Consider the following 18019-nt stretch of genomic DNA (forward strand, 5'->3'; position numbering starts at 1 on the left):
CATGCTGTGGTAGGCGTCCCATGTATAAAGTAGAGAAAGATGGGGATGGATGTTAGCTCAGGGCCAGTCTTCCTCAGCAAAAAGAGGAGGATTAGCAGTAGTTAGCTCAGGGCTAATCTTACTCAAAAAATAAATAAATAAATAAGATGTAAAATATATATGTCTAAATCTTAGTACTTTTGCCACATTTCTTAATCTCCACTTTTTAAAAGAACTAAATTAAAGGATTAATAATTCTTCCCAACATATGCAGTAACAAATGGTTAGCATTGGTGTAAAAATACAAAAGTTCTTTTTTTAATCATAAGGATTCTTCTAATCTTGTATTACTTCACATTTTGGAATCATCCAAAAACCAATTCTACTCATGCTATCACCACTACACGTCAAACATCACCGTATTAAAAGATTCTAGTACATTCAGATAGTAAATTGGAACCATACCTGATATCCTGATATGGTACAAAGTCCTTGTCAACAAAGGTCTCATTAATTTTCTTAATTATATCCATGCCTTCTGTCACCTCACCAAAAACTGTATGAACACCGTCAAGGTAATCTAGATTATCTCCTGTGGTGATAAGAAACTATATAGAAAGGTACAGAATAAACACAAATATATATACATACATATATATAATTCATACTGCAATCAGTTACAGAGTGACAAAAACACACAAAAGAAAGACTCTACCTTAACTGCATGGATTGTTACCCACTTGTTACTGGCACTAAGCAAAATGTACAAAGCTTATACATAAAACATCAACACATACACAGATGCTCCCCTGACTGTTTAAAATATTAGACAAGCCAAGGTTCAGTTTCTTCACATGTAAATTGTGAGGAAAAAACACAACTACCCCAAATGGGGTTTTAGAGAGGATTAAACAAGGCAATGACTGAAAGACGCTGCACGTGGCCTGTTCTGAAATAAGTCATAAACACAGAAAGCAAATGGGCTACAACGTGAGCAGTGACAATCCATGGATGGCTGTAATGTTTTCTTCTTCATACTTTTGTGTATTTTTCAAATTCTTCACATAGGCATGACTTACATTTAAGAGAACAAATTAATTTTTCTATATAGAAAAAACTGTGTAATTTTCTTCTTCTAACCAATATTTTTGACTGAAATTCTCTTATTGTATAGTTTAAAAAGATAACTTTATCGTATCCTTCCAGTCCTTCATTTCAAAGCAAAATATCTTCTCACTCATTTCCTAACCTGAGATCCATGCTGATCACTGCCATTGTTCACCATGGACACAGTGCCTTTCTTCTTATGCTTAATTCTTGGCACTTTTTCTGCCTCGAAAAAGCTTGCTTGATCACCATACAGTTGACTGAAAATACAAATAAGGTTATAAAATATAAGTACTCTCAACATGAAATATAGAAGTTCTAGTAATATAAACGGTTACCATTTCTTTATAGAAATGCTGCTATGATTCAAAATATTCCTCTTTTTTTGCTACAGACATTTAAGGAACTTGGAAAAAATCTATATTTGAAACATATTTTAACATGCAGATTGAAATATGGTAGTTAACATCATTAAGAGGCAATTCTATTTTACTCCTTTAAAAATAAAAGAACTGGGGCCAGCCCCGTGGCCGAGTGGTTGAGTTCGCGCACTCTGCTGGGGAGGCGCGGGGTTTCGCCGGTTGGGATCCTGGGCTCGGACATGGCACCACTCATCAAGTCATGGTGAGGTGGCATCCCACATGCCACAACTAGAAGGATCCACGACTGAGAATATATAACTATGTACCGGGGGGGCTTTGGAGAGAAAAAGGAAATAAATTTAAAAATCTAAAAAAAAAAAAAATTAAAAAACTTACCCAAAAACAGACTCTCCTCCACGGCCAGTCCCTGTAGGATCACCCGTTTGTATGATAAAATCCCTCTATAATATATAAGATACTTTGTTAATTCAGAATTGTGGCAGATGATTCCAATAACAAAGAAAAAGACTAACATCCACCAACTCACCTGTACATTGTGAATAAGGCAATAATTGTAATATTTTATTTTGCACAACTTCAGGAAATTCAAGCAGGCTGAAAGAAAGTAAATGCTAAATTTATCACAGTAGTTCATGAATATATTTTTAAGCAAGTAAAAGCAGTTAGTATAATTAATTTCTAAATTACCATACAAAAACTCCCCAAAATGGTCAAATGTCCAAAGCCATAAAGAAAAAGAAAAAAAAGGTAGTGAGCCTAGAAAAAGGCAATAAAGTTTAAATCATCTTTTTATTCTCTTTTTCTTAGGATTTCTTGGGCCTCTGAGCTAACGCAGCAAACTGACACTTATCTGGGATAAACAATCATTTACTGATGGATTGATTTTGTAGGAGACAAAAAAGAAAAAGAGGATACCATAAGGGGAAAGGATCTAGCAGAGTATCTGAAAATGAGTACAGATTCTATTAATTAGGGAAAACCAAATATCTGTGACGACTGTTTTTTTTAATGATTAAATAGCACTTCACAAAAATCCATAAACTCACCATGTACCAGCTTTCTCACATAAATTCACTTACACACCCAATAAACAATGACTATCTTCTAGGTACTTGGCACTGCTGTCACAAATGCCATTAAACCATAGTCCCTTCCCTCAACAAGTCGATAATATACGTGTGGAGAGACATGCTAACCAGCTCTCAAGGCACCAAAATAGAAACCAGACAGACAGAAAGATACATGGGGCTGCCCCTGCCCTCAAGGAGCTCACACCAAACTAGGGTCCTCACCCTGAACACAAAGAGTTAGGGTACTGGGCATGACACCTTTGTGCCACTTAAATAAACCCCCTCAAGAGTTGAAAAAAGAGATTGTTTCTGGCTGGGGAAATTAGAAAACCCTGTGGAGGCTTAAGGTGAGCATTAAAAGAGTTGGAGTGGCAGAGAGTAGAGAGCGAACGTCTCAAGCTAGGAGGACATTATGAAAAAGTTTGGAAGTGGGAATTTAAATGCTTCTGGAGAGGTCCAAAAGACCAGGCTAAGTTGTGTAATACTCCAGTACTACAGAGGAACACTACAGAGGAACAGAGGATACAAAGGCTGGAGAGGTAAGATGGCCCCAAGCTAGGAGAGGGTCTTCAATACCAGGCTTTCGAGAATTTTTCTAGAAAAATGTATTTGTGGGCTTAAAGTTAAACATACAGGAGTAGTCTTTTAACTAGAAGGATCTAAGCAATGATCATCAATGGTCGCCGAACTCTTTAGGTGAAAAGCTAATGGGAACACTATAACAGATACATCAGGTAGACAAGCCTGAACCCACCAGTAACTTTAATGTCACAAAAAGATCCAACCAGACACCAAGTGCCTCCTGAATGTGATGCAGTTGAAAGTACAAACGACCTCAGATGAAATACTCTTGTCAAAAACATTAAACCTGAACCTGATCAAGGCTCTAGATCTAAGCAGCAATTTATGAGAAAAAGAAGAGATAGAAGAATGTATTAAAAGATACAACATGGATAAAATCAGTCAAATCCAAAATGAGAATTCTATAAATGATCCATATTATTTTTCAAAAAATTTTCAAGGAAAAAAGAGGGGAGAAGGGAGAACCTATAGATTAAAAGATATTTAAGAGATTTACCAACCAATATAATATATGGACTTTGGCAGTTTCTTACAAAACTAAACACACCCTTACCATACAATCTAACAATCACGCTCAAAGGAGTTGAAAACATGCCCACACAAAAACTTGCACATGGATGTTTATGGCAGCTTTATTCATAATTACCAAAATTTGGCATCAGCCAAGATGTCCTTCAGTAGGTGAACAGATAAATAAACTGTGGTACATCCAGAAAATGGAATATTATTCAATGATGAAAAGAAATGAGCTATCAAGCCATGAAAACACGTGGAGGAAACAAATGCCTTACTAAGTGAAAGAAGCCAATCTGAAAAGGCTACATACTGTATGACTGCAATATATAACATTCTGGAAAAGGCAAAACTATGGAGACAGTAAAAGATCACTGGTTACCAGAAATTAAGGGGTGGGAGGGATGAACAGGCAGAGCACAGGGGACTTTCAGGGCAGTAAACCTACTCTGTATGATACTGTAATGGTGGATACATGTCATTATACATTTGTCCAAACCCACAGAATGTACAACAGGAATTTACCCTAATGTAAACCATGGACTTCAGGTGATGATGCTGTGTCAATGGAGATTGATCAAATGTACCAGTGTAGTGACAATTGTCAACATGTACAATGTTACTCAGTACAAATGCACAACAAATGTACCACTCTGATGGGGGATACTGACAATGGGGGGAGGCTGTGCACATGTAGGGGCAGGGAGAGTATGGGAAATATCTGTACTTTCCCCTCAGTTTTGCTACGAACCTTAAACTGCTCTAAAAAAATAAAGTCTTAATCAAAAAAGGGGAGGGGGAGAATCTACACATTAAAAGATATTTAAGAGATATACCAAACTATGTAATATATGACCCTTGTCTGGATCCTAATTTAAATTACCAAATATTTTTTAAATGTTTATGAGACATTAGGGAAATATGAAGGATACTAAGGAATTATTGCTAATTTTTTCAGATGTGATAATGATTTGTGGGGTATTTTTAAGTATCTTTTAGAGACACAAATTGAAGTAACTGCAGAGTAAATAAATCCCATGTAAGGGATTTATTACAAAAAATCCAGCAGAGGCAGGGGTATAACTGAAACAAATCGGTTAAGTGTTGACAACTGTTAAATGAAGCTGGTCATCAGCACATGAGGGTTCATTTACAGGATTCTTTCTACTTCTGTATATGTTTCAAGTTTTCTATAATAAAAAGTAAAAAAAAAAAGGGAAGAAAAATAAGGAAGAGAGAGAGGAAAGAAGGAAGGAAAATAAGTCTGATAAGCAGTTATACATGTAAATAGATATCCACTCACAGGCTTACAAATATACACAAACAAGGTGGACTTCTGTTTTCAGTGTTCCAAACTCTCTTTGCAGAAACGCTGCTTGCCCATTCTGTCTGTGTTAATCAGGCGGCATAACCCTACCTCCCGTTTAGTTCCTCACAGCTCTGGAGACAGAGGCCCACTCATTTGCCAGGTGCTGCTCCACTGTGGAGACAGTGTCAAATCCAAGAGATGCAAAATACAATTCCTTATATCATCTTTTGAATCTGTAGATGCCGCCAACCTTAAAGCCAAGCTTACCCCAGTAACATGAGGCAATCAATTATTTTCTTGGTTTAAGACAGTTCGAGTTGAGTTTCACTTGCACAAGGAGTCCTAATACAATGCATATATATGCTTTAGTCAATACAGTAAGCCCTTAGTGTGAGCCCTCAGAGTGGATCCATTGCACGAGGTGCTCAGGATACAGAGATAATTAAGGCACAGTCCCTGTTCTATTGGAGTTTACATTCTGGAGAGGAAACAAGACTTGCAAGTAACTCCAGGACAATAACAAAGTATGTGTGTGTGATTTATAAAAAGACATGAGACAGAGCAGAAGAAACATATCTAACTCTGCTTAGGGAGGAAAGGAGAGCTTCAGGGAGGAGGTCGTGCTTATCTGAGTTTGAATAGTTAAGCAGGAAGTCTGCAGAAGGACAACAGTGGAGAGAAATGTGGGGCAGAGGCAACAGTATGAGAAAGGTATGGATGTGAGTGTCTGGGGTGGGGTGTAGCTGAGTATGGAAGAAAGTGTACTCTGGCAGGAGGCACTCACGGTATGGTATTGTAATTTGTTTCATCCTTTTTGGCAGACTCTGCATTCCACGGGAGGAGGACCCTCATCATAACTAATCTCTCCTGGCCTCCTGTTTCTCCCTACTCTGATACATTCTCCACACTATTGCCTATTATTCCTAAAACAAGTGTGCCATGCCTCAATCTGCTTTTCAAACCTTCAAAGACCCTGGTCATCAGTAGGGCACACAAGACTACTCACCATCTGACCCAACCTATATAACGTATACGACCAGACTCGCAGTCTGCCATTCCAAGTCACGTCCCATTCCGTCAAGCCACGCCGAACTTCTTGCTGTTTCCAGAAAATTCCAAGCAAGCTGTTAAGTAAACACTTATTCCCGCTCATCTTTGAAAGAGCTAGCTCGTGTTCCACATTCTTCGCTTGCTTCCCTTCTCCCCGGCCCCAACCAGGAAGAATTACTCCCTCCTCTGGTTTCCATGGCAACTTACACACTCTTCTAACACAACACTCGAAAAGTGAAACGGGTTCCCGCGTTTGTTTCTCCCAATGGAAAATCAGACTCTCAAAGGCAAGACGCCTATCAGGGCCTGGCACCGAGTCTTGATTGCATAGCAGGCGATCGATGAGTGTTTGCTAGAGCTCGGTGCACGCCGCCGGACAGCCCCTCCTCCATCCAGGCGGGATGCCCACCTCGCTGCTCCAAGCACATCCTCCCTGCTTTCATCACGTCTTACTGATTACACACCAAGGAATACTAGTTGTGGTCCTCCCAGGAGTAAAGTGCAACAAGCAAGAAAAGCTACGGGAATTGTATATTCAACCTGCATCACTCACACACACGCACACACACACAGAGTCATTTAATGACAACAAGCACCCGCCACCCGAACGGCCAGCAGCAGATACCGGAGAAGGGCTGCTCATCGCAAAAACTTTTCTAACCAAGGCCCGCTAATAAAACAGCCAGGTCGCGGGCACCGGCAGCCCCGAGCTGGAAGCGGTCGACGCCGGCGACTGGGCAGCGAAAGGGAGAGCGGGGAAGGGAGATGGCGGCCTCGGCAAGAGGCAAGAGGGGCCCGGGGCTCACCGCGCGGCCGCTCCTCCGTGTACAGGTCGATGACGACGTCGCCCAAAGTGGTCTCCAACAGGACCGCCATGGCGCCTGCTCCTCCCCCGCAACCAGCGCCGGGCTGACAGGCGCAGCTCCTAGACGTCGACGCCACGCGTCACGCTCGGCGCGACGCCTTTTTACATCATCCCTCCTGCGACACCGCCCTCTTCCGGGTTGCTTCGGCGGGCCGCCCTGGTTGGCGCCACGGCCCGCCCCGCTGTCGTGGGAGGTCGGGCGCGGCCCTTTTGAAAAATCCTCCTCCGCCCTGGGCGATGGCGCGGAAGCCTAGCGCTCGTTAGGGCGTCTGTAAAGCGTTTGGTCTCCATCTCGAGCACGGAGAGGCCCTGTCTTTTTTTACTTTTTATTGAGTTTAATTTATTGAGGTCACGTTGGTTTATAACGTTATATAAATTTCAGGTGTATATCATTTTATTTTGACTTCTGCATCGACTGCATCATTTTCGCCACCAGAAGCCTAGTTGGGATCCTTCACCATACAAATGTGTCTCCTTACTCCTTCCGCCCCTTCCCCTCTGTAACCAACAATCTGTTCTCCTATCTTATGTGCTTATCTTACACGTGTGAGTGAAGTCATGAAGTGCTTATCTTTCTCCCTCTGACTTATTTCGCTTAGCATAATACCCTTAAGCACAATCCATGCTGTCGCAAATGGCAAGATTTCATCTTTTTTTCAATAGTTGAGTAGTAGTCCGTTGTGTATATACCACACCTTCTTTATCCATTCATCAGCTGGGGGGCACTTGGGTTGCTTCAGTCTGGCTATTGTGAATAATGCTGCAATGAACGTAGGGATGCATAAATCTCTTTGAATCATTGATTTCATATTCTCTGGTTAAATACCCAGTAGTGGGATAGCTGGATTGTATGGTATTTCTATTTTCAATTTTTTGAGAAATCTCCATACTGTTTTCCATAGTGGCTGCACCAGTTTGCATTCCCACCAGCAGTGAATGAGTGTTTCCTTTTCCCCGCAATGTCTCCAATGTTTGCTATTTTTTTTCTTGGTGATTATAGCCATTCTAACAGGTGTAAGGTGATAGTTTAGCGTAGTTTTTGATTTGCATTTCCTTGATGATTAGTGATGTAGGACATCTTTTCTTGTGCCTGTTGGCCATCTATATATCTTCTTTGGACAAATGTTCATATCGTCTGCCCATTTTTGATCAGGTTGTTTGGTTTTTTGATACTAAGTTGTACAAGTTCTTTACATACTTTGGAAATTAACCCCTTGTCGGATATATGATTTGCAAATATTTCCTCCCCGTTGGTGGGTTATTTTTTTCATTTTGTTCATGGTTTCCTTTGCCTTGCAGAAGCTCTTTAGTTTGATGTAGTCCCATTTGTTTATTTTTTCCTTTGGTTCCCATGCCTGAGTAGACATGGTATTCAAAAAGATGCTGCTAAGACCAATGTCAAAGAGTGTACTGCCTATATTTTCTCCTGGGAGTTTTATGGTTTCAGGTCTTACATTCAAGTCTTTAATCCATTTTTAGTTAATTTTTGTGTATGGTGTAAGATAAGGGTCTACTTTCATTCTTTGCATGTGACTGTCCAGTTTTCCCAATACCATTTATTGAAGAGATTTTCCTTTCTCCATTGTATGTTCTTAGCTCCTTTGTCAAAGATTAGCTGTTCATAGATGTATGGTTTTATTTCTGCGCTTTCAATTCTGTTTCATTGAACTGTGTGTCTGTTTTTGTGCCAGTATCATATTGTTTTGATTACCATAGCTTTATGGTATATTTTGAAGTCAGGGATTGTGATGCCTCCAGCTTTGTTCTGTTTTTCTCAGGATTGCTTTAGCTTTTCAGGGTTTTTTGCTGTTCCATATGAATTTTAGGATTCTTTGTTCTAGTTCCGTAAAGAATGTCACTGGGATTTTGATTGATATTGCATTGAATGTGTAGATTGCTTTAAGTAATATGAACATTTTAATTATGTTCATTCTTCCAATCCATGTACATGGAATATCTTTCCATTTCTTTATGTCTTCTTCAGTTTCTTTCAATAATATCTTATAGTTTTCATTGTATAGGTCTTTCACCTCCTTGGTTAAATTTATTCCTAGATATTTTATTCTTTTTGTTGTGATTGTAAATGGGATTGTACTCTTGAGTTCTCTTTCTGCTACTTCATTGTTAGTGTATAGAAATGGAACTGATTTTTCTAAGTTGATTTTGTACCTTGCAACTTTGCTATAGTTGGTTATTTCTAATAGTTTTTTGGTGGATTCTTTAGGGTTTTCTATATATAGAATCATGTCATCTGCAAAGAGCGAAAGTTCCATTTCTTCCTTTCCAATTTGGATACCTTTTATTTCTTTTTCTTGCCTAATTGCTCTGACTAAAACCTCTATGTTGAATAGGAGTGGCAAGAGTGAGCACCCTTGTCTTGTTCCTGTTCTCAGAGGAATGGCTTTCAGTTTTTCACCACTGAGTATAATGTTGGCTGTGGGTTTGTCATATATGGCCTTTATTATGTTGAGGTACTTTCCTTCTATACCCATTTTATTGAGAGTTTTATCATAAATGGATTTTGGATCACGTCAAATGCTTTCTCTGCATCTATTAAGATGATCATGTGGTTTTTATTCTTCATTTTTTTAATGTGGTATATCACATTGATCGACTTGAGGATATTGAATCATCCCTGCGTCCCTGGTATAAATCCCACTTAATCATGGTGTATGACCCTTCTAACATATTGCTGTATTCGGTTTGCCAATATTTTGTTGAGGATTTTTGTATCTGTGTTCATCAGCAATATTGGCCTGTAATTTTCCTTCCTTGTGTTGTCCTTTTCTGGTTTTAATATCAGTTTGATGCTGGCCTCATAGAATGAGTTAGGAAGCATTCCATCTTCTTGAATTTTGTGGAATACTTTGAGAAGGATAGGTATTAAATCTTCTTTGAATGTTTGGTAAAATTCTCTAGAGAAGCAATCTGGTCCTGGACTTTCGTTTTTTCGTAAGTTTTTGATTACTCTTTTAATCTCTTGTGATTGGTCTATTCATTCTCTACTTCTTGATTCAGTTTTGGGAAGTTATATGAGTCTAATAATTTATCCATTTCTTCTAGGTTTTCCAATTTGTGGGCATATAGTCTTTCATAATTTTCTCTTATAATCTTTTGTATTTCTGTGGTATCCATTCTAATTTCCCCTCTTTGATTTCTGATTTTATTTATTTGCACCTTCTCTCTTTTTTTCTTAGTGAGTTTGGCTAAGAGTTTGTCAATGTTGTTTATCTTCCCAAAGGACCAGCTCTTAGTTCCATTGATGCTTTCTACCGGTTTTTTTTTTATGTCTATTGCATTTATTTCTGCTCTAATTTTTATTATTTCCCTCCTTCTGCTGACTTTGGGCCTTGTTTGTTCTTATTTTTCCAGTTCTGTTAGGTGTCGTTTGACTACTTATTTGAGATTTTTCTTGTTTGTTGAAGTGGGCCTGTATTGCTATGAATTTCCCTCTTAGAACCACTTTTGCTGCATCCTGTACGAGTTGGTATCATGTATTTTTATTTTCATTTGTCTCCAGGTATTTTTTGATTTCTTTACTGACCCAATGGTTGTTCAGTAGCATGTTCCTTAGTCTCCATATATTTGTCACTTTCCCAGCTTTTCTCTTGTAGTTGATTTCTAGTTTCATAGCATTGTGTTTGGAAATGATGTTTGATATGATTCCAGTCTTCTTAAATTTATTGAGGCTTGCCTTGTTTCCCAACATATGGTCTATGAGAATGTTCCATGTGCACCTGAGAAGAATGTGTACTCTGCTGTTTGGGGATAGAATGTTCCACATTTATCTATTAAGTCCATCTGATCAAGTGTTTCATTTAAGTCCACCATTTCCTTCTTGACTTTCTGCCTGGATGATCTATCATTGATGTAAGTTGGGTGCTGAGGTCCCCTACTATTATTGTGTTGCTGTTAATTTCTCCTTTTAGATCTGTTAATAGTTGCTTTGTGTACTTTGGTGCTCCTGTGTTAGGTGCATATATATTAAGTGTTATGCCCTCTTGTTGGAATGTCCCTTTTATCCTTATATACTGCCCCTCTATGTCTCTCATTGCCTTTTTTATCTTGAAGTCTGCTTTGTCTGATATAAGGATGGTGACGCCTACTTTCTTTTGCTTGCCTTTGCTTGGAGTATCATCTTCCATCCCTTCACTCTGAGCCTGTGTTTGTCTTTTAAAGCTGAAAAGTGTTTCCTGGAGGTAGCATATTGTTGGATCTTGTTTTCTAATCCATCCAACTACTCTGTGTCTTTTGATTGGAGAATTCAATCCATATTTACATTTAGAGTGATTATTGATATATTAGGACTTAATACTTCCATTTTATCTCTTGCTTTCTGGTTGTTCTATGTTTCCCTTGTTTCTCCTCCCAGGTTTTTCCAACTGCCATTTCAGTTTGGTGACTTTCTATCATGGTTTTCTCATTATTTATCATTTGTGTCTCTCTCCTGATTCTTCGTTTAGTGGTTACTGTGAGGTGTGTATAAAAGACCTCCTAGATGAGATAGTCCATTTTCTGATAGCCTCTTTATCTCCTTAGCCTAAGTAGTTTCCATCCCTTTCCTCTTCCCCTTCTAAGTTACTGTTCTGTTTTGTGTTGCGAGTTTGTGATTAAAATCAAGTGTTGATAGTTATTTTTGATGCTTTCCTTCCCTTTATCTTTTATGTTATAATTGTTTGCTAACCTGTTCTGATAGAGAGCTGCAATTTTCTGATTTTGTCTGTCTATTTATCCCCTTGCTTAATGCTTTGTAAACGTTTGCCTTTTTGTTTCAGGTGTGAGGGCATCCTTGATCATTTCTTGTAAGGGAGGTCTAGTGGCGATGAACTCCTTTAGCTTTTGTTTATCTGGGAAACCTTTTATTTCTCCACCGTATCTGAAGGATAATTTTGCTGGATAGAGTATTCTTGGCTGAAGGTTTTTGTCTTTCAGTATTTTGAATATATCATTCTAATCTCTCCTAGCCTGTAAGGTTTCTGCTGATAAATCCACTGAAAGCCTGATAGGGGTTCCTTTGTGGATTCTTCTCTTCTGCCTTGCTGCCCTTAATATTTTTTCCTTGTCATTGACTTTTGCCAGTTTTAGTATTATATGCCTTGGAGAAGGTCTTTTTGCGTTGATGTAATTAGGAGTTCTATCGTTTCATATACTTATAAGTCCAATTCTTTCCCCAGATTTGGGAAGTTCTCAGGTATTTTTTCTTTAAACAAGCTTTCTGCTCCTTTCTCCCTCTCTTCTTCCTCTTGAATACCTATAATCCTTATGTTGCATTTCCTAATTGAGTCAGATATTTCTTGAAGAGTTTCTTCATTTTTTAAAAATCTTAGTTCTCTCTCCTCCTCCACCTGAAGCATTTCTCTATTTTTGTCTTCTAAATTACTAATTCTGTCCTTCATACTGTTGGCTGTTTTTTAAGGTTTCTGGATTGTTTTTTTATCTCATTCATTTTGTCCTTCATCTCTAGAATTTCTCTGGGTATTTTTAGTTTCAATCTCTTTGGTAAAGAATTCCTTCTGCTCGTTAATTTTATTCCTGATTTCATTGAACTGTCTTTCTCAGTTTTCTTGTAATTCATTGATTTTCTTTATGACAACTATTTTGAATTCTCTGTCATTTAGATTGTAAATTTCTGTGAGTTCAGGATTGGTTTCTGGAGACTTGTCATTTTCCTTCTGCTCTGGAGTGTTAATGTAGTTCATCATGTTGTTTGAAGAAGTGATCCTTTGCTGGCGCATGGTGGTAGTATCAGGTCACAGATTCCACCTGCTACCTCTGGTGGTCATGGAGGGGCTGTGTTTTCTGAACCCGCCCTGTATGCTGAAAGTTGTGCTGATAGGTCTCATCTGTGTTTGTTTATTGGCTGCAGCCGCCAGGTGGGTCACACATGCACATGCATGTGCTCTGGTGCAGAACCGCTGTCTTGGCCAGGGACTGGCAGATCTGGTGCACTAGGCATGAGGAAGATGCTTTATTTCAGGTGTGTGGGCCTACTCTGTGTTCACAGGTGGTTCACTTGGGCTGCTGTGCTTGATGGGGGCGCCCATGAGGTGGCTGAGCCACACCACTTGGTGTGGAGTGTTCCTGTGGGCTGGGCTGCACTCCCAAAAAGAAAGTGTTCCCACACAGGCCTGCCTAATCCCCTGCCTCCTCTTACAGTCACAGACTGGCTGCTGTGTAAGGACCTGCAACCTAGATCACTGCCACTGGGGCAGGGGAGGGGATCTGCTCACCTCCTTCACTGCTTCCCAGGGATCCAGTACCCCCACCTTCAGATGTATGGTTGCATGGATCGCTCAGACATCCTATTGTGCTTTGTAGGGAATCCTCTGTTGGTTAATGAATGTCCATTTGGTTGTAGCTTAGGGGAAGAGACTAAGGGAATAGCTCACTTTGCCAAGATCCTGACATCACTCTCATTTTTATTTTTCTTTGTACACCTTTTCTCCATAGTACTGACAATAATAATAATAATTAATAATAATAATGTTTCACATATTGAGGTGTACAGGGAAGCCATTCTGGTTTACATCTGATTTGGCCTAAAACTTGTTTCTCCCCAGGGCAGCCTGACTTATAGCCTGCCAAACATGCATTGTCCATCTGCTTCAAAATTTTCCCAAAGCAAGGAATGCACTCTTTAAAGACAGGAATGTGATGTTTCCCTTTCTCTGATGCTGATACCAGTACTTCTTTGAAGATAAGCTTTTCTTACTAGACAACCAAAGTCAAGTGGACCGGCTGTATATGTGCTAAACTGCAGCAAAACATCTCCTTGTGACTTTGGGGGGAAAATTGTCTTCCCGTCATGCTTGATGTATGTTCTTTGTTCTGAAATGGTATATGACCATGCTATAAACCACACTTCTCCGGAGTGCTTTCATCCCTGTAGAAGAGAGTGCTTCCAGACTAGTCCTCACATTAGGCTCAATAAATATCACTCTATCTTTCTTATCTATAGATTGGTTATTGATTATTTGCATTGACAGTACCTTTTACCATCTAACATGCTACTTGTGAATTAATTTGTTTACATTCATATATTGTTACTAAAATGTAAGCTCCAGAGTGATAGCCAATTTTGCTTGTTTTGTTTACTGCTGTATCCATAGTACCTCTAAGAGCCTGCCACATAATAGATGAATGAATATTTGTTGAATGAATGAAAAGAGTATTGGCAATTAATTAAAGAAATGCAAATTAAAACAACAATGAAATTCTTGCTCGGAATGTAAAATGGTACAGCCACTTTGGAAGACATTTTGGCAGTCTCTTACAAAGCTAAACATAATCTTCCATAACTTCTAGCAATTGCACTTCTAAGTATTTACCCAAATAAGTTGAAAACTTATGTCCACACAAAAACCTGCACACAAATGTTTATAGCAGCTTTATTCATACTTGTCAAAACTTGGATGCAACCAAGACATTTTTTCATAGGTGAATGAATAAACAAACTGGCACATCCATACAATAGAATATTATTTAAAAATCAAGAGGAATGAGATATCAAGCCATGAAAAGACATGGTGGAACTTTAAATACATTTTGCTGAGTGAAAGAAGCCAGTCTGAAAAGGCTACACACTGTATGAATCCAACTGTATGACATTCTGAAATGGGCAAACTATGTAGACAGTAAAAAGGTCAGTGGTTGCCAACAGTTTTGGGGGGGATGGGGGAGGAATGAATAGGTGGAACACAGACATTTAGGGCAGTGAAACTATTCTGTATGTTACTACAATGGTGAATACATGATATTATGCATTTGCCAAATCCATAGAACGAAGAGTTAATGTAAACCAGGGACTTTAGCTAATAATAGTGTATCAATATTGGTTCATCAATTGTAATAAAGAGACCAACTCAACATGTTAATAACGGGGAAACTGGGGGATGGTGGAGAGGATATATAGCAACTTTCTGTACTTGCTGCCCAATGTTTCTGTAAATCCAAAACTGCTCTAAAAAATGCATTAAAAAAAAGATTTACCATTTTTTACCTTTCACTTAAGTGACTCAGAAGATGAAGAGTCCTAAATCTTAAATTTTATATATGTAGCACCTAAAATAGTCTATGGTTTTATGGTTACATTTTCCACAATTATTCCTAAATATTGAGTCCCCTGAGATGGTAACCATTCACTCCTATCCAACCCCACTCATAAAAATGTCAACCTTATTATAGCAGACACTTTAAAATAGAAGTTTCATGTATTCCTGATTTCCAAAACCTGTTGCATTGCTACATAATACTGAATGATGTTTTACCAAGATATCTGTGATGGTTAATTTTATGTGTCAACTTGACTGGCTAAGGGATGCCCAGCTAACTGGTAAAACATTATTTCGAGCGTATCTGTGAACATGTTTCTGGAACAGATTAGCATTTGAATCACTAGACTGTGTAAGAAGATGGCCCTCACCATTGCAGATGGGCATCCTCCCATCCCTGGAGGCTCTGAATTAAACAAAAGACAGAAGAAGCACAAATTCAATCTCTGCTTGAGCTAGGACATCCATCTCCTTCTGCCTTTGGACACTAGCATTCCTGGTCCTCGGGCTTTCAAACTCAGACTGAGACTTGGACTATCAGCCTTCAGACTGGACTGAATTATTCTGAATTATACCACAGACTTTCCTGGTTCTCCAGCTTGCAGATATATATAGATTAGATAGATAGATGATAGATAGATGGATAGATAGATAGATAGACAGATATAATCTCCTATTGGTTCTGTTTCTCTGGCTTTTTTCAATCACATCCAAGCTTTTATAAGGACATCATTTCCAAGAAACAATATAACTTTTAAGTCTTTATGTCAAAATGGAAGAATGCATCTCTTGTTGAGGATCACGCAGGAAATAAGGCAACCCAGAAACTCCTTTCGATGAGTTATAAAGATAAAATTACTAACATGAAATAGCTTGTAAATAAGATAACTACAGGAATGTAGGAAACAATTGTCAAGAACTGTGAAAGGTCTGAGATTTTGCCCTACTTTCAAACTAACAAGTTAGCTTGCCACAGTTTCATGGATGCTGGTAGAAGATACGAGACTCCTGAGTCAGAGACAAAGGATAATTTATTACTCACAGGATAGAAAGCTGCATGAGTACCAGCATATTTGCATCAGTTCCATTGTCCCAAAGTCCCACAGGGTCCAGATGACACCTACACATTCAGTGGGTTACATTACAGGAGAAATCCCGAGCTTAGGGAACTTGAATCTTTTATATTGGGCATAAATATGCCTGTCCTTTGCTCTGGAGAGAGATCACTATTTCTTGCTTGATGTATGTGTGTGCATGTGTGTGTGTGTGTGTGTGTGTATAAAATCTCCTTGGAAAGACAGTCAGTACCTTGCTCACAAGATGTACAGACACATTAGAGATTTTAGAGAATTATCTTCCAAAAGTAATTTTTCAGAATCTAAAGAAATTACTTTTTTAAAGGATCTTTGAAAACTGAAACACTAGTTCAACCTAAATGCTTGATGCTCTGTGTAGAACTCATCTAATCTTTTCCCAGTATGATCTTAACATTAATACTAGAGGGCCGGCCTGGTTGCATAATGGTTAAGGTCACACGCTCTGCTTTGGTGGCCTGGGGTTCACTGGTTTGGATCCTGGGTGCGGACCCACATACCACTCATCAAGCCATGCTGTGGCAGCACTCCACATAGAACTACAACTATGACATACAGCTACGTACGGGGGCTTTGGGCGGAAAAAAAAAGAGGGAGATTGGCAACAGATGTTAGCTCAGGGCCAATTTTCCTCACCAAAAAAAATTAAATAAATAAAAAAGACTAGAGCTAGCATTACAGGGTAATATTTGGTAAAATTCTGTGTATGCTTAAAAGAAATATTACAGATCCAAGGAGAAAAAGAGAGGATATGGAAAAATCAAATAATTTTTAAAGATGAATTTGGTCTATTCAAAAAGAATTGGAAATTGACATAATAAATATGAAGAATGATTTCACATATGAAGTGATTCACCAATGACTACATACTATATTGCCAGATTGTTTTGAAGAACTGTGTGGATTGTGCGGATATCTTAAGCCCAAGATAGAATATCTTATTCATTATTCTGTGTGTAACTTACAGTATCTTTAAATTATGTTATACTGAATGCAGTCACAGACTGCATAATGGCGTTTCAGTCAATAACAGACTGTGTATACGACAGTGGTCCCATAAGATTAGTACCATACAGCCTAGCTGTGTAGTAGGCTCTACCATCTGGACTTGTGTAAGTACCCCCTATGAAGTTTGTACCATGGCATGAAATCTAATGACATATCACTCAGAACGTATTCTCCCAATTAAGCGACACATGGCTGTATATGTGTACGTGTGTATATACACTGAAATATCATTAAATATGACATATTCTACCTTCATAGGGAAAACATTTCATAACGATTATACAATTTATCCTTGTCAGTATATTATTACACTTTAAGTTTCTAATGCTATAAATATTGAAGTGGTATGTATAGTAGTTACTACAGAATATAGTATATCCTTCCCAACTATACTAAATGTAAATACTAAATTAGGTTTAGTCTGGAGAACAAGATCAGTACGTTTTTATTGCTTTCCAGATATGAACATTGTCACTGCAGGCCCTCCACGACCAGTTCAACTGAACCCATCTTATCAACAGACTAATTATGAAGTTGTCTTTCAGAAAATTTGCAAAGTCACATGCCCAGAAGAAGAAATCTTGACCTAAAATGACCTTGGAACCAAAGATTCTCCTCCACGTGGAAACAAAGGACTGAGAGATGACTGGAACTTAAAAAGTCAGACTCTTATCAGAAGCGAGGGGTCCATCGCTCAGGAAGACCCTGTGTTAAATTCCTTCCCCACCTTGCCATAAGTGTCTGAAACCTTACCATAAACGTTTAGAACCTCATCATAACTGTTTAGAACCTTACCATAAATGCTTGAAGCCCACCAATCAAAACCTATCCCACCAGCATTTGCACGTGCCAGCCTGTTCTTCCCAACCTCTTAAATTTTGCCCCAAATCCTGAAGTGGGGAGACAGATCTCAGCCACACGCCCCCTGTCTCCCTGCAGATTGATACTGCAGAATAAAGCCAATCTCTTTTCCCAAACGGTGATGCCGTAATTAATTGGCTTGTCTAT

General features: G+C 38.8%; 1 protein-coding gene across 1 annotated transcript in view; it reads right to left on the bottom strand.

The window, feature by feature from the left end:
- The window catches only part of PPIL4 (peptidylprolyl isomerase like 4), a 34031-nt gene extending 27055 nt beyond the window's left edge, over positions 1-6976 (bottom strand). The window contains exons 1-5 of the mRNA XM_014850634.3: positions 6800-6976; positions 1996-2063; positions 1845-1909; positions 1229-1346; positions 445-587 (exon numbers count right to left, since the gene is read on the bottom strand). Of these exons, the coding sequence (XP_014706120.3) occupies positions 445-587; positions 1229-1346; positions 1845-1909; positions 1996-2063; positions 6800-6869 (464 nt within the window). The 5' untranslated portion in view covers positions 6870-6976. The remainder of the gene's footprint in view (positions 1-444; positions 588-1228; positions 1347-1844; positions 1910-1995; positions 2064-6799) is intronic.
- Between the last annotated feature and the right edge of the window lie 11043 nt (positions 6977-18019).

This window comes from Equus asinus, chromosome 1 (genome assembly GCF_041296235.1).
Source record: "Equus asinus isolate D_3611 breed Donkey chromosome 1, EquAss-T2T_v2, whole genome shotgun sequence".
NCBI classification, from domain to species: Eukaryota; Metazoa; Chordata; class Mammalia; order Perissodactyla; family Equidae; genus Equus; species Equus asinus.